Source organism: Sorex araneus, chromosome 8 (genome assembly GCF_027595985.1).
Source record: "Sorex araneus isolate mSorAra2 chromosome 8, mSorAra2.pri, whole genome shotgun sequence".
Taxonomy (NCBI): domain Eukaryota; kingdom Metazoa; phylum Chordata; class Mammalia; order Eulipotyphla; family Soricidae; genus Sorex; species Sorex araneus.
In genome coordinates this window covers 64,271,136-64,298,163 of record NC_073309.1, presented here as the reverse complement: position 1 = coordinate 64,298,163, position 27,028 = coordinate 64,271,136, and the positions used below count along the sequence as shown (strand labels likewise).

The window sequence follows — 27,028 nt, the reverse complement described above, 5'->3', positions numbered from 1 at the left end:
CCTCCTCCAACGAGGCTCTTTATAAAGAGCAAACTCTCTCTTTCACTCCTCACTGAGCTTCCCCGACCTCAGTTAGGAGCTCAAGATTCTTCCCAGGAACCTCCAGGTGGGACAAAAAGAAGTTTTGGAAGCATTCTCTTCTCATTACAGCAGCAACTTAAAATGCCTAGGAAAATGGCCGGGAGTTTTGGAGCCTCAAAGATACTTTGGATGGTGTTTGCAGCCTGTAAGTTCTGCTTGATTTGTTCCAAATGCTTGCATTCCATTTCAACTCTGAATCTGGCGTAGTTTTGCTAGGGGAGTAAAAAAAAAGTACTAGAATTTTCAACAGTGGGAAAACTAAATTTAACCTTGTTTTTAAATGTGCTATTGAAAATTGCTATGTGCCATTAGATTGTTGGAGCTGATTTTTTTTTTTTGACACCCTCTTTTCCCCCCCAGTGTCAAATGAGTAAATGGATTTGGTCTTTTGTAAGGTCTATCTCTTTTGTTTTCTGCACTTGGTAATGAAATCAAACTTAGCAAGGAACAAAACAACTCTGACAAATGGGTTTCAAGAACAAAAAAGCAAGTTCTAAGTGAAGATGCTTCCAATATCCCTGGCAGGAATTCTAGCACTTTGCAGTTAATTCAAAGCAATTTAGAAAGAGATCAGCCAGATGGTATTTTGGATGTAGCATACCAAACAAAAGAATCATACATTTGTTTTCTCTTGTACGTTTGCAGCTCAAGCTTTTAAAATCGAGATCTTTCCTGAAGACAAAATTGTTGCTCAGATTGGAGATTCAGTTTCACTGACTTGCAGCACTACAGGTTGTGAGTCCCCCACGTTGTCCTGGCGAACTCAGATAGACAGTCCGCTGAATGCCAAGACGAGAAATGAAGGGACCAAGTCCACCCTGATCATGGATCCAGTTAGTTTTGGGAATGAGCACTCGTACCTGTGCACAGCGATTTGTGAGTCTAAAATACTGGAAAAAGTAATTCCGGTGGAAATCTACTGTGAGTAATTTGAGAGAATCTTTGATTTTCTTTTAACTTTTTTTTAAAACAAGTTTTTATGAAGGGTTTTCTCCATTGTTTTACATCTTTTAAAAAAATTTGATTGCGGTATCCTGGCTTGCAATACCATTAATAATTTTGTTTCATGTTTGAAATGCAACTGCACCACACCCACCACTAGAGTTCCAGTTTTGCGCCACCATGATCTTTCAGGTAAAGGCTACTTTTTAAAGAAACTTTTTATAAAGATATTCATGTTCAGGTTCTCAGACATACAGCAGCAAAAAATCAGGACAAAACCTAAAGACCACTGAAATTGGCGCTAGATCAGGAACACAAATTCTTGCTTTTTACATCTAACTCTGTCCCAAGTACGGTGATTATTGCTAAGATTATATCTCTTTGGATTACAGTTTTCTGAGCCATGGATGAAGATTCATAAAGCTCTTTTTATATTAAAAAATTCAATTTGTTTACTTCTTTTATGTATCTATTTTGGTTGTGCTTCTAAATGATTGATGAATTCCATTCTTAAAAAGTTTTCTGTTTATTCTGTTATTGGTTGATGCTTAAAATTAGTCTAAAAAGTAAGAAGTTATATTGTTTAGCAGTGGGTTTCTGTATAAAAGTTTCTGCACTCAACATAAGGAAAATTGAAGAAAATTTTTCACTCATTTGACTCTGGTATCAATAAGTTTAGGGTTTTTGTTTGTTTGTTTGGAGCCTACGTGCTAGCACTCAGCCACTTCACCTCAAAGTTGTTTGTATAATGCATTTGGCACATGAATGGAATTGAATACATCTAAATAACAATTCTACCGAAATGTATCCCAGTCCACTTTCAATCCAGCAAATAAAGTTAGCAAAAGAACTAAAAAACTAACCAGGAACCAAGCACTTAGTTACAGTGAATTATGACTGTTCTTTCAAAAAACAAAACAAAAATGAATTCCTTAAGAGGCTGGAGAGAATAGTACAGACTCTTGCACTGAATGTGACTGACTCAGGTTCAATCTACAGCACCACATATGGTCACTCAACAACACCCAGGAATGATTCCTGTGCACCTCAGGGTGTGACCTCAACACCAAAAAAAAAAAAAAGAGAGAAGAAAAAAGTTGCTTTCAGATCATTTCCTCATGAAGAGATCTTTTATCTATCTTTTATTTGTTCCCTTCTACTGTAGTGGAATCCAGTCTTACTCAGTAATTTTAAGCAATTCTGCAATAATTCCCATGTGTTGCTAATGTTTCCCAAGGAAGTGCCTTGCAGACTGCTTTTAATTATATTAGTTGTGTGTATATTTATGCCTGTTTATGCTTTAGAACTCATAGAACGATTCCCTTATATATACAGGGAAAAGTAGCAAGTTCTTATATTACCTTATAGAAAACTGTGGATTATAGGTGCATTTATAACAAAATATGAAGGAAAAAATATTGGTGGAAGATTAAAAAAATACTGTTTTTATTTTTCACATAACAAAACATTTCCAGTTCCATTGATTTTGCTCACATATAGCAAACAGCTGGAAATTTTAGAAAGAGGAATAAAAACTCTTCTGGTTTTAATTATCTTGCTTGAGTTTTTATTCAAGAAAGTCAGTCTCACATAACATTTAATAGCCCCTTCTCTAATCCAATTTGATTATAATATTGTTTAGAGTGGGACCTTTATATTCTTTTTTCAAAGATTCTTGAATCCGACCCATTTGTCACCATCATGATGATTTGCAGTGAAAAGATAACCCTGCAAAGGGAAGCATTGGCTGACAAATAGTGTGTTTCCTTGACCCTATAGATTTAATTTAAGTAGATTGCCTGTTAAGAAAATTGGGCTGGGCATTTTAGTGATCAAATCAATCTTTAAAATTTTAAATATTGCACATTTATACTTATGTAGATAAACTTCTACTGGAAATACCATTTCCAGCAGCCAATTATTTAACGTTGTTCTTTTTATTTCTTACTATATCATGCCCCAAAATTATTCTTTACAAAGACATTACAAGCTTAGATTCCTTACGTGTAAACTCTGATATATTATAATATAAATATTTAATAGCAGTATAGAATAGAAATCTTGAGTTTAAATCCCATTTACCAGGTGGGAATGCAAACATAGTGTCCAGGCTTTCATATCTATTATATGAGGCCTCTTTTTCTTAGAGCTATGTGAAGTTAAATAAATTATCATCATTATTAATGATGATTAGCTTATTGAAACATATAATACATGAATAGCACACTGACCAGTTTATACAAGCATTCAATAAGCATTAACTTTTCTGCTTTCCTTTGTTTCAATAAGATGCAACTCTTAGTATATACATAGTATATGTGTATAACTAAAAAACTCTCTAAAAAGAGACCCCAGTTCTTCAAAGCCATCCAGAGCTACAATAGGCTATTTAAAGACCGAATTCTGATAGAGTAAGTTTGTTCTATTTTAAGGACTGGAGCGATAGCACAGCGGGTATGGCTTTTGCCTTGCATGCGGCCCACCCAGGTTCGATTCCTCTGTCTCTCTCGGATAGCCCATCAAGCTACTGAGAGTATCCTGCCTGCACAGCAGAGCCTGGCAAGCTCCTCGGGAGTATTTGATATGCCAAACACAGTAACAAGCTTCACAGTGGAGATGTTACTGGTGCCTGCTCGAGCAAATTGATGAACAACGGGACGACAGTACTACAGTGCTACAGTTCTATTTTAAATCAGTAATGGAATGGGGTCTGGGTGACAGCACAGTGGGCAGTTCCCTTGCATGCGCCTTATCTGAGTTTGGTCCCCAGAATCCCAGGTGGCCCCCAACCCCCACCAGGAGGGATCCCTAAGCACAGAGCCAGAAATAAACAATACGGCTAGGTGTGGCCCCCAAACAACAACAGCAAAATCAATCAATAAGTAAGTCAGTAAGGAGCTTTATAAATCAGGAACAAAAAGTCCACTCATGTATTTATTTGTTTGACCTTTGCAGCTTTCCCTAAGGACCCAGAGATCTCTTTGAGTGGCCCTCTGGAGATCGGGCAGCCAGTCACCGTCACATGTTCGGTTGCCGATGTTTACCCATTTGACAGACTGGAGATGGATTTAATAAAGGGCAACAAACTCCTGAAGAATCAGGAATTTCTGGAGGATATGAATTCAAAGTCTCTGGAAACCAAAAGTTTGGAAGTAACCTTTACCCCTAACAAAGAGGATATTGGAAAATTTCTTGTTTGCCGTGCTAAATTACACATGGATGAAATTGATTCTGAGCCCAGAGAAAGGGAAACTACAAAAAAACTGCAAGTCTATAGTAAGTGCTTGTGTAATACGCTCTAGTCTATGACAATTTAGCCTTGGATATACACAGTAATAAATTTCAGCAGTTAAATTCATTACTGAGAATGAAGAAACGGATTCTCGTTGTTACATTAATTTTATCCACTGAAAATGTTATATTTATCAACAACATAACTAATGAGCAGAACACTGAATTTAGGTTAAGAGTTGTGTTTAAGTTCTGGCTCCATTAACTGTGTGAACTTGGATCACTTATGTCTTTATTGACGTATTGGAGGAGAATAATACCACCTGATTCTGAATAGTAGGAAATGGACTCAAATGATAAAATGTTTTCATTCATGTGCACAAAATTTCACAGTATGCCTTGAAGTATCAAAGTATAGAGGTTTCAAAAAGTGAGTGTTCTCTGCCTCTGTGTGTGAGTATGTGTGTGTGTGTGTGTGTGTGTGTGTGTGCACGCTCATGTGCTCTGCATTCATGTGTATTGGATGGGAGAGAGAAGATGAGGTTTAATGGTTTCCGTGTTCCCTAATACTGCCAGGGATATGAAGTAGTCTTTCACTGGGTAGGGGTTGGCTCATTATACTTCATTCAAGATGAACATGCTGCATTTTCTGTTATACTGTATTTAAATGAAGCATTTGTCTAGTTGCATATTTAGTTGAAAGATAATGAAATGGAGGTTTCTTATCAATATTGTGAGAAGAACAGTCAAGATAGAAGAACAGTCAAGGATATCATTCTCAGAGAGTAAACAACTTGGAAAGAGAGCTATCATTAATTGAAAGACAGTCCTGTGGAAGGATTTTGAATTAGTGTACCCTAGTAGAAGACAGAACCATGACCAATGAGTAAAAACAAATAACAAAGAAGAAACTTTAGTTCAACAGAGATAAGATATGCTAATATTTAGAATAGACAGAACAGTCCAAAAATCAAATGGATTATTCTCCATCATAAGTGTTGTAGCCGACATAGAAGAACATGTGGCAATGATGCTATGATGGCAGATGGGAAGACTGGACCACGTTAAGTGTCCCTCTTAAGTTCTGAATATCTGTGGACACTGAAAACGACAATGATCAAAAAAGGTTTAGAGGTGGGAGAAATAGTACGGTGGGTAAAGTACTTGCACCACATATGGTCCCCAGTATACCTCCAAGAGCAATCACTGAGCACATGCAGCTGTAGCCCCACCCCCTGCAAAACTAGTTTTCACGATCACGATCACAAAATCCCGTTAATCACTGATTTCTCAGGTGGGCTCAGTAACATCTCATTTTGTCCTTTCCCTGAGATCTTAGAAGTCCATCTCGACTCGGCCCTCCTAACGATGTTGCACTGGGGGCTCTTCAGGGTCAGGGAATGAGATCCAGCTTGTTACTGGATTTTTGCATATGAATACACCATGGGAAGCTTGCAAGACTGTCTCATGTGATATATAATATCAATATAATTGATATTATAATATATCAATTATAAATTTTATCAATTTATAATTGATAAAACTAGTTTTATCAATTATAAATGATAGTGACTTAGTTTATGATTGGTAATTTTCTATACTAGTTTGACCTAATGATTTGCCAAATTCATGAGAGCACGTTATACAATTATAAGAGAAATAGTTATTATTATGGCATCAAGATGAGGCCAAGAAATTTCTTATGCTCTTCTTTTTCAGGCTCACCCAAGAACACATTTATAGTCGTGAAGCCCCCCGGGAAGCTTCAAGAAGGTGACTCAGTGACAATGACATGTGCCAGCGAAGGTCTACCAGCTCCTCAGCTTTTCTGGAGCAAGAAACTAGAGAATGGGGATGTCCAGGTCCTTTCTGAGAACGCAACTCTCACTCTAATTGCTATGAGGGTAGAAGATTCTGGAATTTATATATGTGAAGGAGTTAATCCCGGTGGAAAACACAGAGAAGAGGTGGAATTAATTGTGCAAGGTAAGCAGAATGTAAAAAGAAAAACTGATGACACTATCATTGGGATTTGAGCACTTGTGAAACAGCTTCAGTACCCAAATTTCTGCTTTATGTGTTTTTGCATTCATGACCCATCTGGTTGTCACATCTTACTTATACTTTTGGAAGAATTTCCTCTAAGAGATTAATGCATCTTTTCTTGTTCTTATTCATCTCTCATCATTGCTTCATTGCCTCATTGAATATTAACTTTGCAACCCTGGTCTCTCCTTCTTCGTATTTTTGATTCCCAAGATGAAGGGCCAGAGAGATAGTGGAGGGGTTACGATACTTTCTTGAATGTGAACAAATGTGGTTCGATCCCCAGGACCACATATAGTCCACTCCAAGCAGTACCAGATGTGATTCCTAAGCACAGATACAAGAGTAAACCCTAAGAACTGCCAGCTATGGCCTTTCTACCCAAATAAAATAAAATGGAGTCCCAAGTGGTACACTATGGTAGGTGGTTTACTGTGAAACCGATGTTCCATTCCATGTCACCAAACAGAAATGATCTTTAGGGTATCATGTTTCTCCTTCAATTCTCCTGCCATTGCTTAAGTTTATCATCTCTCAGCTGGACTGTTGCAAGATATTCTTAAACAACAGCATTCACAGCATGCCTGCTATGTTCCAGGTGTTTCATATATATATATATATACATGTTAAGCATAATCTTCATGAAATAACTAAAAAGCAAATATTTAATGCACATTTAACAGAATAGAGCATGATCTCTCACAGTACTTTTTGATCATACACCTAATATATTCCAAGAATTCTATTTTCCAGTTGGTATATATATATATCATCTCATTAGTCTTTGACACAACTTTACAAGGTGAATAAAAATTCAGGTGCAGCACAGTTAAATTTTTGCATAGAGGTAATTAGCGACATTCACTCTTGTTTTAACACAGATGGGTCTATTTTAATACAAACTCCATAACTTCTCAACTATAGCCAGTTTGTGTTTTAAGTCACTAGTTTGCTAACATTCTGTTCCCAGAATAATTCTATGCATAGCTTCCAGAGGCACCTACCTTACTTCAAAAAGGTGCTCATTTTATATAACTTCAACCCAACCCTAACTGCAGGCAAATAAGGATTCACATTTTTTTAAATTATGCATTTATTCAATGAGTAGTAGCAGGGATAGAGCCTAGGGAAACATAACATACACACACATACACACACACACACACACGCACTCACACACGCACACATGCATACACACACGCGACATGTATTTTCCTACTGACTGCCTTCCAGACCCCAAATTCACATTTCTTAACACAGTTAAAAAAAATCTATTTAGAACTACTTTGCAGTTTTATTCCAGTGCCTCTGCCTGAGTTATTCCTTCCTCTCGGATTGCTTTGTCCTTTCCTTCACCTAGCAAAGTCTTTTTTAAAAAAAATTTATTTTATTGAATCACCATGAGATAGTTACAAGCTTTCATGTTTGGGTTACAATCACACAATGATCAAATATCCATCCCTCCACCAGTGCACATTCCCCACCACCAATATCCCCCATATACCCTCCCCTTTCCTGCCCTCCCCCTGCCTCCATGGCAGACAATATTCCCCATACTCTCTCTCTACTTTTGGGCATTATGGCTTGCAATACAAATACTGAGATGCCATCACTCTTGGTCCTTTATCTACTTTCACCACACATCTCCCATCCCAACTGTTCCTTCCAACCATCATTTTCTTAGTGATCCCTTCTCTATTCCAGCTGCTTTTTCCCCCACTCATGAGACAGGCTTCAAACTATGGAGCAATCGTCCTGGCCCTTGTGTTTACCATCCTTGGGAGTCAATCTCATCTTATAGTATTTTGTACTCCACAAATGAGTGCAGTCTTTCTATGTCTGTCCCTCTCTTTCTGACTCATTTCACTAGCATGTTACTCTCCATATCTATCCACTTATAAGCAAATTTTATGACCTCATCTCCCCTAACAGCTACATACTATCCCATTGGGTAGATGTACCAAAGTTTCTTTAACCAGTCGTCTGTTCTCGGGCACTCGGGTTGTTTCCAGATTCTGGCTATTGTGAACCGTGCTGCAATGAACATAAAGGTACAAGTGTCATTGCTACTGTATTTTTTTTGCATCCTCAGGATATATTCCCAGAAGTAGTATCGCAGGGTCATATGGAAGCTCAATTTATAGTTTTTCAAGGAATGCCCAAATTGTTTTCCAGAAGGGCTGGACCAGTGGGCATTCCCACCACAGTGAAAGAACATCCCTTTTCCCCCGCATCCACACCACCACTGGTCACCTAGCAAAGTCTTAGCCAAAGCTATCTTTCAAGAACAAACTAAGTCAATTTCCCAAGTTCCAAGCAAAACTGGGCATCCCTCTGTGCGCACTCAACATTTCTTATAAACACGAAGATACTTCTGTTTAGTTCTGTGCACACAATTTAGAAACCTTCACTCATCCAAATCTAGAACTGTGCTTGCTGCTCGGGTTACAGACACAAAAATGTTCAGGAGATAAGGTGGTTGTATTATAATGCAGCTGACCCCAGCTGACCCCCAGTTCTGCATCTGGTCCCCCAGGTATCACCAGTGGTCACTTAAAAAATAAATCAGGAATGGTCCCTGAGCACTGTAGGGTGTGACTGGAGGAGGAGAATTTAGGCAACTGCCTTGAAGGGTATCACAATCTAGAGAAGAAAGACATATAAGTAGTGCATTTAAATATTCTTTAGAAAGTTAAAACATGAATCTATTTAAATAACTTTCCTTTCAACTGTAAGCTTCTTAAAGTTAGAAGCTTGTGTGCGTGTTATAATAGTTGGATCTAACAAATATGTGGGTGCCTGTCACACAATGAGAACTGACTAATTGTTAAATGGAACAAATGGAACAACAAACTATCTAAAAGCTAAATGTAGAAATGAGCAACCCTAATTTTTGAAGTAGGAAGACATGGAATTTCAAGTTGAATATGTAGGAAAATAAAATCCAATCTCAACAGAGTTGATTATCCCAGTTAGGTGTTGGATTACCACTATCAAGAAACCAGTAAAGATTTTACATGAATAAGAGCATAGAAAGCTGGTCGTCCATCCTAGAATAACTCCAGTACATAATAAGCTCTATCTCTTACTACTGTTAAAAGAAAATGTGTTCTGGGTTTGGGGAGGGTTGTTTTGCATTTTGCATCAGAGAATACTAACAATCTTAAGTCTGGAAGAGTGAATTGAGTTTTGAAAGTACTTTTCTGTTTCCTCAGAATGACTCTCAGAGGGGCCACAAGATCCCATGGTAAGACCAGCAGCCACTGTAAAGAGTGATCTGAGAACTGTTCACAGACAGGAAGTTGTCCTGTTTTAACATTCCCATGTCCCACACTTGTATATAAGTAATGTGAACACTCTGCTCGTTGTCCTAAATGATACTCTTTTAAAGTCTAATAGCGTTACCAGTTTGTGACTTGACAAAAGCATTCAATGTGAGATACCCCAATACCACAATTCGACACATCATACAAGTAACTCCTAACACAGATGAAAGAGAACCCTGAAAAATGTTAAAATTTAGACTATTGATGTGTTAAGATTTCTTTCTTCCACCTCTAGCCTGGTGTTACCAAAGATAATTTAGTGATTTGGGGGTATGGAATCTCAGCTGTCACTTCCTGACTTGTCCAGTCATTCCCAGTTTCAGAGGAGTAGAGCTCAATTGTTTTTGTGTTTGTTTGTTTTGTTTTGTTTTTGTTTTTAGTTAAAAATCTTTTAATCACTGTGAATTACAGTGTTACAAAGTTAGTCTTTATTAAGTTTTAAGGCATATAACGTTCTACCACCAGTCCCCTCACAGTGTCCACTTCCCTTCACCAGTGTCCCTCAACAGTTTCCTCCTGTTCCCCAGCCCACCTCTAGGGCAGGCACTTTCCCCTCCCCCACTGTCTTAGTGCAACTTTCCCTAGTGAATATCTGATTTTTTGTGTGTCTTTTGCATTTAAAAATATTTTATATTGCATCAACAAACTTTAGAGGTGACTGTTTTATTGTAAGATAAATATTTTGTCTCTGCTCTCAATGTGATTCTGTACGACTTTCAATGACACATCTATTTTGTGGGCCCAGAAGTTCTATCACTGGTCCGTTAAGGGTGGTATATCTAATCAGAAGACTTACTTTTGCAATCTTTATTTTCAGTATCTCTCTTATATCCTGTTTAGTTCCATGTGAGGATGACTTACTTTATCTGTAAATAACTGCAAAGTTGGACTCATGAATTGGCCCCACCTAACTTCAAGTCCTAATTTTCCCACTAGAGACTAGGATCAAGTTACTTAATACTTTTGAGCCTCCAAAAGAATAAATAAGAATAGTATGGAGAAGGAAAGGGGAGCTAAGAAAAGGAGGTAAAGGAGGTACTTAATGAGAAATGAGAAATAGAAATAAAAGAAATAGAAAATGGAGAACTCATATTACCAGTTCAGGAAATTGTTGTGAGGATTGAGTGTAATAATATGTACACATATATGTATATATGTCACTGTCATCCCGTTGTTCATCGATTGCTTGAGCGAGCACCAGTAATGTCTTCATTCGTCCCTGTTGTATGCTAGTGTAGCCCAATGGCATCTGCTCGCTCCAGGAACACAAAGAGCATGTTATTGTTCCTGTTACTGTTTTTGGCATATCAAATACGTTGTGGGAAGCTTACCAGGCTCTCCGAGAGGGACGGAGGCTTTTGGGACGGCCTCTAATAATCATTATGGGTCCTTATGGGTTCTAGGAAAAACTGTGTCACTCTCTTCTGGGAGCTTTGTTTTATAGTCTCTGGATCTTGGCCGTTTATGAGATTACATGGAGCTGGGGGTGGTTTGTGGGTGTGACTGCCAAACTACTGCAAAAGTGGGCTTCTGGGTGGAGGAGGCCCAGTCCCAATCCGAGCAGGCTTGGAGATCTCAGCTATGGGTCCCGAATACCTGGGTTCTTCTATCGGTTCCTTCATGGATGAGGCTTGTCTGAGCATGTGGAGAGTGGCCTTGAGCATGGCTGTGGCTGGGTTATGGAGATTTTCGGTTGCTGGGGCTCTGCTGGGGTGGGGAGGGAAACTCAACTCGCCCCCTTCGAGGGGGCCCCTAGTGAAGACAGCCTGGCGCCGGGGCAGGAGATTCTGCCTGTATATATCACTGTTGTAGCACCGTCGACCCATTGTTCATCGATTTGCTCAAGCGGGCACCAGTAATGTCTCCATTCATCCCTGCCATGAGCTAGTATATCCCAATGTTGTCTGCTCGCTCCAAGAACACGAAGTGAGACTTGTTGTTACTGTTTTCGCTTATCGAATATGGCAGAGGTAGCTTGCCAGGTTCTGCCATGCAGGTGGGATACTCTTGGTAGCTTTCCAGGCTCTCCGAGAGGGATGGAGGAATTGAACCCGGGTTGGCCGCATGCAAGGCAAACATTCTTCCCACTGTGCTAACACTCCAGCTCTGCCTGTATATATGTATATATAATTATTCAAGCTTTTGACTATTATTACAGGATTTTATTACAACATATTAGAGCAGAGACTCAATTATTGTGAAAAGATGCCAAACTCTGTCTTGACAAATATTTACCCATATTCATTTTATGAATGATTCAATAGCTTATTTTGAGTTCTTTATTTTAATTTTACATCTCCATTTTTGGCAGTCTAATGGTTGCTTGGATGCTTTCTTGCTCTCCAAGAGTTTCTATTATTTCTAAAAAGTGACAATTGAAAATGTTTACTTTGGGATGGTATAAGTGAGTTGGCTTGTGAGATCCCATTTTCACTGTATTCTGTCATGCTACTTGAAGCATCAGTTTTAGGGTGAAATGACTTTTTTACAATATGTCCAATTCCATTGAAAGTTCTTGGAAACTGAGCCTTTAAGCAAAATAACATGAAGTAGGTCTTTATATAAGCTCATTTTGTTCAACATTGGCTATGTTTTTTTCTTACTAGGTTGGGATTCTATTTTTTTCTCATCAGAGTTATAACAAAATAACCTTATTCAAGGATTTATATACTTAGGAACGATGTGATAACTTCAAATTTGTGTCTTTTCTACTTTCATCACAGTTACCATCTCTTGACAAATTAGAAAGCCAAGTTGGTTACTTGAAGGATTTTAAGAGTCTCCAATATGTACATATAAGCTTCATTCATAAAGTAACAAAGAGGGAACCAGACGGTCAACAAAGCAATAAGAACCCAATCAATATGGCACTTCATAAACGGTTCCACGGTGCACGACTCTTCTACACTGCAAAACCAATACCAGCCTCCTGTGGTGCCTTGCACCACTGTGAACCCTGTCTAGTGTGCTGCCTTTGTGTTTTGGGCATTCCCAGGGAGGCTTGTTGTTACCAGGCACAAAGAAAGAGTTGGGTTGGAGTGATAGTGCAGTGGGTAGGGCATTCGCCTTGTACACGGCCAGCCCAGGTTTGATTCCTTCACCTCTCTCGGAGTGCCCGGTAAGCTAACGAGAGTATCCTGCTCCATGGAAGAGCCTCGCAAGCTCCCCATGGCATATTCGATATGCCAAAAACAGTAACAACAAGTCTCACAATAGAGACGTTACTGGTGCCTGCTCAAGCAAATCGATGAGCAATGGGATGACAGTCATGGTGAGAGATAGAAATAGTTGAGTTCTTCCAGTATTTATACCGATCAAATCGATGGTCTGAATTGGTCAGACTCAAAATATAACCATTAACCAGCTGATAGCCTAGATTGACTCTACTTAATTTAACAGTTTTTTTTAACCTGAATTTTCATGGTTACATTTTCTCACGATCTCAATTTTCTTCCCCTGCCCTTATTGATGTTTTTCAAATTTTCATCCCCACTCCTGGGCTTGATTTCAAGATGATAGCGATGGTTCTGTAATCCCAACATCTTGGAGTCTGGTTCTCATATTGTATGAGATTACTATAGATTACTATTGGCTCTGCGCACAGGGCTTACTTCTGGTGAGCTTGAAGGACCTGGAGGGTGCCTGGTATGGAATCTGAGTGAGCTGTGTGCAAGGCACATGCTCTACCTTCTGTACTATCTCTCTAGCCCTTGAGTTTGTATGTTTGTCTGTTTGTTTGATCACACCCAGCAGTGCTCAGGGGTTACTCCTAGCTCTGCACTCAGGAACCACTCCTAGCATCTCCAGGACGATATGGGCTGAATATGAAGTCTGCTTCCCCTTCGTACTCGACTCTGAGTTCGTTTTCTTTCTGCTCTCCCCCTACTTCCTCTACGCTTCCTCTCCTGTTAGCACAGTTCACTCACTCCCCGCCACTGAGATCTAATCCAGCTCTGACTTTGTGGCCAGCTAACTCCACCCTCTGTCTTGTATCTCGCAGCCAAGAAACCAACAGGAAGAAATGCATGTTTTTATTTGTATCACGACATTTCTGCCTTTGATTTCTTTAAGTCCTGGCAGTTCAAATCTAGACTACACTAACAGCTTCCGGGGATCACTTCTGTTCTTCCACTCGCCCATCCTCCACACAACGACCCATTTGATTTTCTTTATCCCTTGCTTAAATGATTTTTTCAACAACTTCCATTAGATAAATATAGTATGACTACATTAGACTGCCAAGAATGGAGATGTAAATATCTACCTCAAAACATTTTCTGTACATTATCTTTAAGGATCCCACACGGCAGAGCCTGGCAAGCTACCTGTGGCTTGCCAAAAACAGTAACAATGACGGTTCTCATTCCCCTGACCCTGAAAGAGCCCCCAATATGCCATCAGGCTATACTAGCACATGACAGGGACGAATGTCCATGTCTAATCTCCACCTTACTGGCGCCTGTTCGAGCAAATCGATGAACAACGGGAGGACAGTGATACAATGATACAGTGATATTTTAGTTTTGTTTTGGGGTTGTATTTCTGTTTGTTTTATTTGTTTGTTTGGCCCTGACATTACTCAGGGATTACTATTGGCTCTGCTCACAGGGCTCACTTTTGGTGAGCTTGAAGGACCTGGAGGGTGCCTGGTATAGAATCTGGGTGGGCTGCGTGCGAGGCACATGCTCTACCTTCTGTACTATCTCTCTAGCCCTTGAGTTTGTATGTTCATCTGTTTGTTTGACCACACCCAGCAGTGCTCAGGGGTTACTCCTGGCTCTGTACTCAGGAACCACCCTAGCATGCTCCAGGACCATATGGGCTTCTGGGTATTAAACGCAAGTCAGCCACGTGCAAGGCAAACACTCTGTCTGCTGTACTATCTCTCTGGTCCGCCTAGAGTTCATTTGTAGAAGAGTTAATTTCATTCCTGAGCATCACAAGGTAAAAAGGGCTAATTTCTGCCTGGCACAGATAAAGGAGGTCAGGGAAAGCCAAAAAGACTACCTGTGGTAAAAGAAGAAAAGAGCCCTATCTTCTCTCTGCCTTACTCCTTCCTTCCCTCAGAGAAGCCATTCACCACGGAGATCTACCCCGGGTCCCAGATTGCGGCTCAGATTGGAGACTCGCTGGCGTTGACATGTGAGGCCAGAGGCTGTGACTCCCCGTCTTTCTCCTGGAGGACTCAAATGGACAGCCCGCTGGGCGGAAGGGTGACGAGTGAGGGTACCAAGTCCACGCTGACCCTGAGCCCTGTGGGCTTTCAGCACGAACATTCCTACCTGTGCACCGTGACGTGTGGACAAAAGAAGCTGGAAAAGGGAACCCAGGTTGAACTCTACTGTAAGTGCTTTGCAGAACGGCTGACCCCAATTCCTTTGCGGGGTGAGGGGAGATAAAATGCAAGTCAGTGTTATACAATGAGATCCATGTGTTTAGAAAGGAAATTTAACATAGTGGAAAGATCCTAAATCTCTAAACCAGTACCTCTGATGCAACCTAATTGTCCTCAATCTTAAGCATATGTTACACACACACCCGGCATCCCCAATCTTTACTAGGTATCTTGTCAGTACTCTTTCAGCATACATTTGAACATACTTCTTGCTTCTTGCTGTCCATCTGGACTATGTGCCTTTGTGTGCATGGAATGCACAGAGGTGACGAGTGAGCAAGAAAAAGGTCAAGAACCATGCAGATATCAGGCTGGGAGTAGTTTTTGTCTATGGATTGGAGATGAGAACTGAGCCTTTTGCTTGGAAGGCATATCTGGAAAACTGATCAGAATTATTCAGTTGAGGGTAGGGAAAAAATGAGGCCAGGGAACAAGAGTAAGCAAAACAAAAAATGAGAATAGGGACTTAGATTTGTATATAAAGAATGATCAGAATCTGGAGCTTAGGTAAAAATCAGAACCAGGAAATCTTTATGTTGATTTACACTACATACATATGGTACACTTTTATTGCTGCTATTCTTACCTTATTAGAATTCCTAAAAACCTGAAATCGATGAGTTTGACATTGCTCATATTTCTCAGTTTATACCATATAAAGGAGACAATATGGTAAATAATCGCCAGTTTGTTTATTTATTTATTTATTTATTTATTTATCTTTCACATCCAGCAATGCACAGGGGTTACTCCTGGCTCTGCACTCAGGAATTACTCCTGGCCATGCTCAGGGGACCATACGGGACGCTGGGAATCAAACCCAGGTCAGCTGCGTGCAAGGCAAATGCTCTATCTGCTGTGCTATTGCTCCAGCCCACCAGTTTATTTTTAAGAAGGTTTCTTTGCTCAGTTTTACGCAGCAGAACAATTGTGGAGATTTTTCACAAAAAACTTGCCCAAACTTGTGTTATTCCTCAGGAGTTTGTTCAAAATGAATTAGAGTATATCTATTAAGGGATATGACATTCTTTCAAAAAGGGTCAATTCTGTTGTATTATCACATTACCCAGAGTTTAGGATTTGCTGATGTAGGCACATCACCAACAGAAATGAAAATCATCAGTACTATTGCAATATGGAAATATCAGTGGATATATCTCTTCAACACTTTACCTATGGGAAAAATTTTACCATGGCTCTTGATAACTATTTTAGATTCATTTTTATTGATTTTCCCAAGATAGATTATAAATAATGTTTGATAATCTAAATCTCTTTTGGCTATTTTTCTTAACTACAAGTATTATATAAGAAATGTTTAAAACTTGTTGCCTAAAGTTGGCTATTGGAAATTGAAATATTAAATTGAGAACCACCTTGCATATTTTATTTTATATCAAGAGATTCTATAAAGCCAGGCCAGGACTCTGAGTTCAGAGAAATAGGAATTCAGATATCAGCTTAGCAAACTATAAGATAATTAAGAATAATAAAAGTCTTTCAGTCTTTTTAAGTTTCATAAGTTTTCCTAACTATATCAAATAATGTTTAATGTTACATAAATAATATCAAAGTATTTAAATATTATTTAATATTTATTAAATATTTAAAATATATCATGTACATGCTTTTCTGGCTGGAAACAATTTAAATAAAATCACTTAACCAGGCTGTGTCTTTGACGACCAAGATAATGCATATTAAGGGAGAAGCCCATAGCAAATATACAATAGATTGTGGCAAGTATTAAAAAATTTAAAGCCTATAGATACTAAATGAGATGGTGGAAGTTGATGGTTCCTTGGCAACAATGAGGCTATAACTGTTAATAAGACTGCATCATTAAGATGACAAAAATAAGAAGTATATTATTATTTGGTGACTTCATGAGTTAAGTATTTTTAATTTTAAGCATTATTATATATGATTATAAATATTTATACTTAATGTTATTTCTAGATCTGCAGTCATTCTAACTCAGGCGAACTACTGTAATCATTCTGAAACCTTTATATTTGAGAGATTAATTCTTATTGACTAACGAGTTATATTTGTAAGTCAAATGTCACTTACGAACATCATCTTTCACTTATTTGCAGCATTCCCTAGTGACCCAGAAATTGAACTGAGTGATCTACTAGTGACTGGCAATCCAGTCACTGTAAGCTGCAAGGTTCAGAATGTATATCCTTCGGATCGGTTAGAGATTCAACTACTGAAGGGGGAGCATATTATAAAGAATAAAGACTTTCTGGAAGACATAGATAAGAAATCCTTAGAGACCAAGAGTTTGGACATAACCTTCACTCCTTCCATGGAAGATACTGGAAAAGTTCTTGTGTGTCTGGCTAAGTTACAGATTGATGAAATGGAATTTGAACCCAAACAAAGGCAAAGTACACACACACTTTCTGTTAATGGTAAGTATATGCCTGATGGATACACAACTTAGTATGAATTTCTTTATCCAAGTGATAGACAATAGTTATTATGAGGCTAATAGTTAAACAATTTGGGAGCAATTCCCTTAAATTTTGAAAGAACAATTTAAAAACAAATTATCCCAGCATTTAATAAGCACCTACCTTTTATAATTCCATACATTGGTTATTTGAGAAGGGGTCAGGTGGGCAGTCCATATATTCAAATATGGTATCAGATGAACTCACTAGTGGGCCTTCACAGTGTTGGCTGATAAGAAAAGATACCAGATCCCAGTCTCCTTCCTCTCAGGACTTCTCTGGGATACCCAGGAGTCCCCTTTTTTGTACTGTGTCTTACCACATGAAATATAACCTACATTTAGTCACTAGAGCACATTTTTTGGAGAAAGTTAATGATAAAATCAGACTCTTATGTTCAGAGAATTTCCCTCTTCTTCCTTGTTACACTGATTAAAATGAGTCACATGATCAGCTACAAGGAGTGAAAAAATAGACTGATCTTTTCATAGGAGAGTCAAATAATGTGTGGCCATATTTAATTGTACCATGAATTCCAAGGCAAACTATTATTGGTCATCTATTCTTTTTATTATTATTTTAATGAATCGCTGTGAGATACAGTTACAGACTTACAAACTTTAATGATTGCATTTCAGTCAAACAATGTTCAAGTACCCATCCCTCCACCAGTGCCCACTCTCCACCACCAATGTTCCCAGTGTCTCTCCCTCCACCCCCACCTTTTCCCACACCCTGTCTCTGTGGCAGACACATTCGCTCTTACTCTGTCTGTCCTTTTGGGAGTTATGGTTTGCAATACAGGTATCAAGAGGCCATTATGTGTGGTCCATGGTCTACTTTCAGCACACATCGATAATCCCAAGCAATCCCTCTAACCATCATTTACGTCGTGCTTCTTTCTTCATCCCAGCTACATTTCCCCCCAGCACATGAGATCATCTTCCAAGCTGTGAGGCAATCCTCCTGACCTTTATTTCTACTGTCCTTTGATGTTAGTCTTCTATTATGTTACTTTATATTCCACAAATGAGTGCAGTCATTCTATGTCTGTCCCTCTCTTTCCGACTCATTTCACTTAACATGATATTCTCCATGTTGATCCACTTTTATATGCAAATTTCATGATTTTTTTTCTAACAGCTACATCATATTCCATTGTGTAGATATACCAAAGTTTCTTTAACCAGTCATCCGTTCTCGGGCACTTGAGTTTTCTCCCGATCCTGGCTATTGTAAATAATGCTGCCATAAACATACAAGTGCAGATGTCATTTCTACTGTACTTTTTGCATCTCTGGGATATATTCCCAGAAGTGGTATTACTGGGTCAGATGGGAGCTCAATTTCTAGTTTTTTGAGAAACATCCATATTGTTTTCCCAAAAAAGCTGGACAGTTGGTATTCCCACCAGCAGTGAACGAGAGTCCCTTTATCCCTTCATCCATGCCAACACTGGTTGTTTTTTGTTCTTTTGGATGTGTGTCAGTCTCTGTGGTGTGAGATGATATCTCACAGTTGTTTTGATCTGCATCTCCCAGATGATTGGTGATGAAGAGCATTTTTTCATGTGCCTTTTGATCATCTATTCTTTGGTAGCAACAGCTACCAAACAGATTTAAGCAGGACTCAGTTTCATTAGGCATTGATGATGTTCTTATACTCTGTTATCATTCTGCATCTCCTAATATAAATGGGGCTGGAGACATCCATTATCAAAATGTATGAACTGTTATAACCCACTGAATTCACAGCCCAGTTTTGAAATATTACTAAAACTTCTCAGAACTCAGGGTAGTAGAGGTCAAGTTAGTAAGTGTCCCTGTCTTTTCAGTTCCTCCCAAGGATATGAACATATTGGTGAGACCCTCCTCCATCCTGGAAGAAGGTAGTTCTGTGAATATGACCTGCTCTAGTGATGGATTTCCAGTTCCAAAAGTCCTGTGGAGCAGGCAGCTAAGTAATGGAAATCTGCAGCCTCTTTCAGAGAATACAACTGTTACCTTGATTTCTGCAAAAATGGAAGATTCTGGTATTTATGTGTGTGAAGGGTTTAACCCTGCTGGAATAAGCAGAAAAGAAGTAGAATTAATTGTCCAAGGTGAGCCAGCTGTGATTAATGAGTTATTAATTCCATTATAATTTTGGTTGTGTTATTGGTTCTGAAGAATGTCCTCTTGGTAAGCAAAATTGTTATTAAAAGGCACACTGAGGACTTTGAATTGTGCATGATGGTATGCTATGTATCCATGGAAAGATGCTGGAATGTACTTTCTTCTGAGTCATCCCAAATGCCTTAGCCTAATATTTTTTTCACTTCAAGTTGGGATATTACGTTCAGAAACTGCGTCATGAGTTCACTACACATATAAGGCAGGGGTTATGGCAATGTAATAAAGATAGCAAGAAGTAATATATGTGTTTGAATATTTTTTAGGATTCAAACCAATTCTAGAGGAATTAGATTGCTAATGTTATGTTAATCTCACCAGAGGACTGGTAGCATTTGCTTACAATCCTTTGAAAACACTTAAGTCTTGTAAATTGTGAGATTAAGAGCAGTCTTGACATTGCCCTCTGGTTCCTTAACTCAGTAGTACAGAATCACTAGAATAGATTGCATTGTCAGATGCAAGCCACTTTCTCTGGGAAGGAAAGCCAATACCGAAAACAGAACAATTCCTAGTTGACAGGTTGAAGTTCTAAGTAGTTTAACACAAAACCATGAAGTGATCAATCTGGATTTTCCTCTGTCCTTTTCCTTTGAAGGTTCCAATTCTTTTCTAACACTGCAGCTATCATTTCTCTGTTACCTGTTGTTATTATTTCCACAAAGGTATTCCTAAATTTCTTTTTATCTTTTATCAATGATAATTTATACGTTTTTAAAGGAAGAACCTTAGAAAATTCATCCACTATCTTAAAGAAAGAACTTAGGATGACTATCATGAAACTGTAGCTCTAATTGGAGAAGAATCATCAGTCATATCACAAAATAGATGAACTTAGCACGAATCTCACATAAAATGGTGATGTGGTTCCTCTTTTCAAAGACTGTGTATTAATGAGCAATGTGGTATGTCAGGTCCTTAGCCCAGGCTCTTATACCTAGTAAATGGTATTCGTGGTTGATAATGATAGTAGGAAAGTCATCTCTACACAGTTTAATTTTCTTGATCTGGGAGGATTCATATTTAAACCCAGAATCCTGTAAAGATCTTTGTTCTTCAAGGAAAAATTTTTGCATAAAACCAAAAAATGTTACATTCCACATTTGAATTCTTTGGTTAGGATTAGAACAGAACTATACTAAGGAACACAAGAAAAATGAGGGTGTGTCTTGTCTCACTTTAAAAATGTGATCATTTGGGTGTGAGAATGGAGGATGTGGCTAAATGGTACAGAAAACGCCTTACATGTGTGAGATCAGGGGTTCCATTCTTGGCTCCACAAAACAAATATATACATAATATATATGTCAAAACAATCTAGTAAATGTTTGATAGTAAAGGTCTTTAGTTAGTCCTTCAAAAAGTTAACGCAAATATTAAACATAAATAACTTTAAGACAGCCATTTTTAATGGAATTAAAATTAATATAGGATGGGCTTATATTTCATTCAATCAGAAGTGCTTTTTAAATTACCTTTACAGTTGCTCCAAAAGACATCCAACTTACAGCTTTTCCCTCTGAAAGTGTCAAGGAAGGAGACACAGTAATTATCTCCTGTACATGTGGAAATATTCCCAAAACTTGGATCATCCTGAAGAAAAAAGCAGAGACGGGAGACACTGTGCTAAAGTCTAAAGATGGTGCATACACTATCCACAAGGCCCAGTTAGGAGATGCAGGAGTGTACGAATGTGAATCTAAAAATGAGGTTGGCTTGCAGTTAAGGAGTCTAACACTTGATGTTAAAGGTAACTTGTTTGGGGCATATTTTTAAATATAAGCCTATGGTTTGGCAGACTGTAAAAAATTCTTAGGGTTGGGTGAATAAGTTGGCAAAATGGAACTGAATTCTATGCTATTGTTGCTATTTCTTAATACTCCCTAAAATAATCATATACAGCTGTTCCATCCTATGAGTTTAGCCAGAGAGTTGACATCAATCTTTGATGAGTGCAGAATTCCCACTTGTTTTCTCTAAGTTGATCATTCATCATTGATTTCTGAGGTATTGCATTTGTTTAGTGTTTAAACATTATTTTGAAATTTTTCCTTAGGGATTATAAGGAAACTAAAGTAGTAAGATTAATACATAGAAAAAAAAAGGTCTATCCTTTTCCTTCCGACCAGATGAGAATTAGTCTCTGAGCATGGAATGACTGCATATTTTCTAGATTAACTTTTTTCAGAGAATGATCAATAATGACAATCTTGGTGCTAAATAATAGAAAAGAAATTCTAGACCATCTTCTTTTAAAAATTAAAGTTCCTTAGAATCTTCATTCTGATGGAGAGAGTCAGGGGGCAATGGCCTCAGAGAAAGTTCAGAATTTCTTTGTCTCCCAATTCCTCTAATATATAAATAATGGGATCTGTTGATTGTATTGGAAAAAACCAAATATGTCAACTTTTATTAACCAGTTTTCCACTCCTAGCAAGTAAATGAGCTTCCATTGTATATTTAAAGCCATACTTTGAATTAACTGATAGTAAACAGTAAACTCATGACAACTCTTAATAGCCTCTGGCATTTTATGACACATACTATGCACCATGGACCACTCAGCTATAAGAAAAGATAGTCCTCAGCTTGCTGCTATGTAGATAGATCTGGAAAGTATCATGTTGAGTGAAGTTAATCAGAAGGAAGGGGAAACCACAAAATGATCTCTCTTGTATGTGGGATATAAAGAAATTTAGTAGAGGTATAAAAAAATGCCCAAAAGTGATCACTGTCAGTGTCATCCTGTTGCTCATCGATTTGCTCGAGCGAGCACCAGTAATGTCTCCACTGTGAGACTTGTTACTGTTTTTGGCATATCGAATATGCCATGGGTAGCTTGCCGGGCTCTGCCGTGCTGGCTAGATATTCTTGGTAGCTTGCCTGGCTCTCCCGAGAGAGGCGGAGGAATCGAACCTGGGTCAGGTGTGTGCAAGGAGAACGCCCTACCCGCTGTGTTATCACTCCAGTCCAAAGATGATAAAAACAAAAAATGGACCCCCAGGAGGAAGTTTACCACAGGGAATTAGATGCAGGGTGGTTAGGAGTGACCAGAATAGGGGGGCACTGTGGGACAGTGGTAGAGGGAGGTGACACTCTAGTGGAGCATGTGGTGACAGATTGTGTTATGCATAAAACCCAATCATTAACAGTATTGTAGACTACTGTGCCTACGATAAATTTAAAATTTAAAAAGAAATTATTGAATATTTTACAGAAAAGTAGAACTTAGACCAGAAAACAGATAAAATTTTTTACTTATCTGGTTATATTTCTAAAGATTGCAAATTTTACCATGTTTTTATTATCTCCACAAAGCACAATAATACTAACTCATTACTCTAGAAACATTAAAGAAGGGAGAAATATCATCATTGCCTATGAAATTTTCAGTCATCTGTCTGCAGTGATCATCCTGAAAAGAATTGGTCTAGCCAATGAAGTGACTATCAAAAATAGAACAAAATTTAAAAAATGGAAAATTTATCTTTTTAAGTTTCATCTTGCTCAAAATGATACTGGAGTGTATATATTACCAATTTTTCCAATGACTTTGAGGTTGATTTCTGGATTGATCTCTGTTATGAGTGGGTTTAAATTCATACCTTTCTATTTTCTTTAATCCTTGATGCTTCCCAGCCAGCTTTACTTAGTCTTAGCTCAAAGAAACCAGACTTGTAACATTTTTTATAGTTCTACTTGTGCTTAATGATTATTATTAAAAGGCATATAAAGACTTATCCATTAAAATTATTTCCCATATGTCATTATCTTTTCCATCATCTTTGTGAAATATATATTTGTCATTTTCACTCATCATATTAGCAAGAGAAACTAGAAAATGAGGCAATAGGCATCATATTTTTTAAATTTAATTATTTGAAAAAAAGTTTATTTCCCAGAATATTTTTTTCTACTTGGTTGACCATTGATCAAAACTTTTTAGAAAAATACGATAATCATCAAAGTCAAAGCATTCATTCCTTCTAATACTAAGACAAATTATATGCCACTTAGTGTGGCATATATTTATATGTGCCAAATAAAAACTTAATATATGCCACCAGGGGCTGGAGTGATAGCATAGCGGGTAGGGCGTTTGCCTTGCACGCGGCCGACCCGGGTTCAAATCCCAGCATCCCATATGGTCCCCTGAGCAACTCCAGGAGTAATTCCTGAGTGCAGAGCCAGGAGTAACCCCTGTGCATCGCCAGGTGTGACCCCAAAACCAAAAAAATAAAAAAATAAAAAATATATATATATATGCCACCAGATATATGGCTTACATGGAAGAGCATTTGATGCCTTGTACCTATGACGGCCAATTTTTGGTCCTCAGCGCCACACCTTGGAGTGTCCTCCACAATAGCAACCACAAAAAGGAAGAAACTTAATAGTTACACTAGGTCATATAATGGTACAAACACTTAAGGATAGAGGTGAATAAATGCCATATTATCTCCTTCAGATACATTTTTTATACGTTTAATATATTAAATAGTGTTTCAACTGTCAAATTTGTAAGAGTGATGAATTTTAAAAGTTTTGTTTACTATTGTTTTCTTCACCCAACTTACAAAGACTGAAGTAGAAGGAAGGATATAGAAATAAAAATGTACATTAATATTCAGAAAAATATTGTTTGAGTACCAACCCGGGTTCGATTCCCAGCATCCTATATGTTCCCCTAAACATCTCCAGGAGTAATTCCTGAGTGCAAAGCCAGGAAGTCAGGAGTTACCCCTGTGCATTGCCGGGTGTGACCCAAAAAGCCAAAAATAAAATGTATGTAATATAGCACAGCGGTTGGGCGTTTGCCTTTCACGCAACCGACCCGAGTTTGATTCCTCCGCCCCTCTCGAAGAGCCCTGCAAGCTACCAAGAGTATTGATCCCGCTTGGCAGAGCCTGGCAAGCTACCCGTGCGTATTGGATATGCCAAAAACAGTAACAATAAGTCTCTCAATGAGAGACGTTACTGGTGCCCGCTCGAGCAAATTGATGAGCAACGGGATGACAGTGACCAACTACTCTAAGCAGTGAGCATGGTACTAGCTCTCAGTGTTGAATCAAATAGAAAGTAGATATGTCTTTATCTAATTAACAATCTGTAGGAGGAAACCAAAGTTAATAATCATACAAATGAATGTTTGATTACAAGTTGTGATAGGAGCCATAAAAGGAATGTACAGGGGATATAAAATGTTTATTAGAATTCCTAATTTAGGTTGATGACAATCTGGGCCAGAAAACATCATACCCTTTGAATAACATTTAAGCTAAAACATAACACTATCTAAATGGTATCAGTCTACCAAGTGATGATAAGATTTTGAAAAGAAATAACATAAAGATTCCTTACTTCAGTGGTGCAAAATGTAAACATTGCCATGTATTTTTGAAAAATCCATTGGAAATAATTCCTTCATTTACAATTATATATGGTATTTTACTATAATCATCAGTCTAGATGTTTCCAGAATTTTCTTGGAGAACTAGTTATTTCAGTTCATGTTGATCAGAGTCCAGGTCTTCAGTATATATTTACCTTTCCCAAAGCAAACACACCTCTCTAGTTTCTGCTCTTGTAAGCAAATACCCTCCTACCTTCCGTGCTGCCTCCTTTAGATGTCCAACACTCGCGTGACCCCCGTCCCCCACATACATTTACAAATTTCTTCCTTCCGTTGTACAATAGCACCTGAATCTATTTGAATCCAAGTTTGTGGATCACTGTTTCACTGTCACTGTCATCCCATTGCTCATCGATTTGCTCAAGCGGGCACAGTAACGTCTCCATTGTGAGACTTATTGTTACTGGTTTGGGCATATTGAATACGCCACAGGGAGCTTGCCAGGCTCTGCCGTGCGGGCAAGATACTCTCAGTAGCTTGCCGGACTCTCCAAGAGGGGCAGCGGAATCAAACCCGGGTTGGCTTCGTGCAAGGCAAATGCCCTACCCACTGTGCTGTTGCTCCAGCCCAAGTTTGTGGATGTCAACAATTATATTTTCGGCTGCATCATGACCATAGCAACTACTATCTCACTTTCTAAATAACTCAGAGAAATAAGCATTTAGGATCCCATTGCTTCTTGTCATTACTGGATTCACTTATCTTTTATATAACTAGTTGCTCTTTAAAAATAAAACATGTAAAAATAATTAAGCTATATTTGTTGTACAAGATATTAATCACATCCATTTTGTTATTTTCCAGGGAAAGACATTAAGGAGTACTTTTCTCCGGAGCTCCTTGTGCTCTATTGTGCATCCTCTTTAATAATCCCTGCCATCGGAATGATCATTTATCTTGCAAGAAAAGCCAACATGAAAGGGTCCTATAGTCTTGTAGAAGCACAGAAATCAAAGGTATAGTTAATATTTGAAATATTCAACCAGAGACACTACTTATCAGTCCAGATACTTCGTATCACTCATCGTTCCATGAGGACAACAGTTTGAGAGCTCTGACTTGCCAGAATACAGAGAACTGTTGAAAAAAAAATAGCAGCCTATGCTCCTTGCAGTGGGCAAGAAGTCAAAAAAGAACTTTCTGCCTTCACAGGAGAGACTACCATTAATATGTAATGACTGGGGTAGTTTCTTCACATGTACATACAATAACATGATCTGTATATATGTAAAATAAAATTATGTCATAGCAATATCACTTTAAATGGCAGAACTCTATAGTCATATCTAAAACAGTGTTGCTTGAACAGATTATTATAAATTAATGAATCTTATGAAAATTTAACATTAATATTGACTGGCAGCTGACCTAGGTCATCTTTTTAATATTTTGCTTAACAAAATGTTATTCCTACAAAGTTATTAAAAAATGTTGTGTTTTCTGAAAGTGCCACAATTTGATATTTTAATAGACAAATTATGAACCAAGAAAGCACTGGATTGATTTTCAGGTACGAAACATTTCAGCCTTTGGTATGATGGTTGACTGGATTTATCCAAATGGTACTGACATGGTACAAAGATGTTTAATGATGTTTATTCATTAGCCTTGGGTAACTTTCTGAATGTGGTTTAAAAATGCAGCTTCCTTTGATCTTCTCTTGTAAATGTTTAGTTTTTTCTTTAGTAAAATGATAATTTCTGAAATTGAGAGTTGTATGTTTATTTATTATAGTTCATCCTCTTTAATCAACTTTAGCTTCTTATGAAATGCAAAGCACAAAGAAAAGTTCAAGCCAACAGTAATAATTAGATACCCAAAGTGTAGTTCTCAGACTACTTTATCAAAATAACTTCTGGAACTCAATAAACATCTAGACTTCTGAGGCTGGGCAGATTGTACTGACGTTAAAACACTAGCCTAGGACGTGGATAAGTCCCCTTTGACCCTCAGCACCACAT

The 27,028-nt window shown here is 38.2% G+C and overlaps 1 protein-coding gene across 1 annotated transcript; it reads left to right on the top strand.

Moving 5' to 3' along the window:
• On the top strand, nt 1-26,773 carry VCAM1 (vascular cell adhesion molecule 1). The gene is made up of 9 exons (XM_055145481.1): nt 1-226; nt 727-1,002; nt 3,979-4,299; nt 5,974-6,240; nt 14,694-14,969; nt 17,121-17,441; nt 19,318-19,584; nt 21,138-21,404; nt 25,872-26,773. The coding sequence occupies exons 1-9, from the start codon at nt 163-165 to the stop codon at nt 26,027-26,029; spliced, it is 2,217 nt and encodes a 738-aa protein (XP_055001456.1). The 5' UTR covers nt 1-162; the 3' UTR covers nt 26,030-26,773.
• The last annotated feature ends 255 nt before the right edge of the window (nt 26,774-27,028 follow it).

What these genes read in the sequence shown, in the direction of transcription:
- VCAM1 (XM_055145481.1), top strand. Translation starts at nt 163, where the DNA reads ATGCCTAGGAAAATGGCCGGGAGTTTTGGAGCCTCAAAGATACTTTGG. An exon ending in AAAAAAACTGCAAGTCTATA is followed by an intron (nt 4,300 to 5,973) that starts GTAAGTGCTTGT and finishes CTTCTTTTTCAG; the next exon opens with GCTCACCCAAGAACACATTT. An exon ending in GGTGGAATTAATTGTGCAAG is followed by an intron (nt 6,241 to 14,693) that starts GTAAGCAGAATG and finishes TCCTTCCCTCAG; the next exon opens with AGAAGCCATTCACCACGGAG.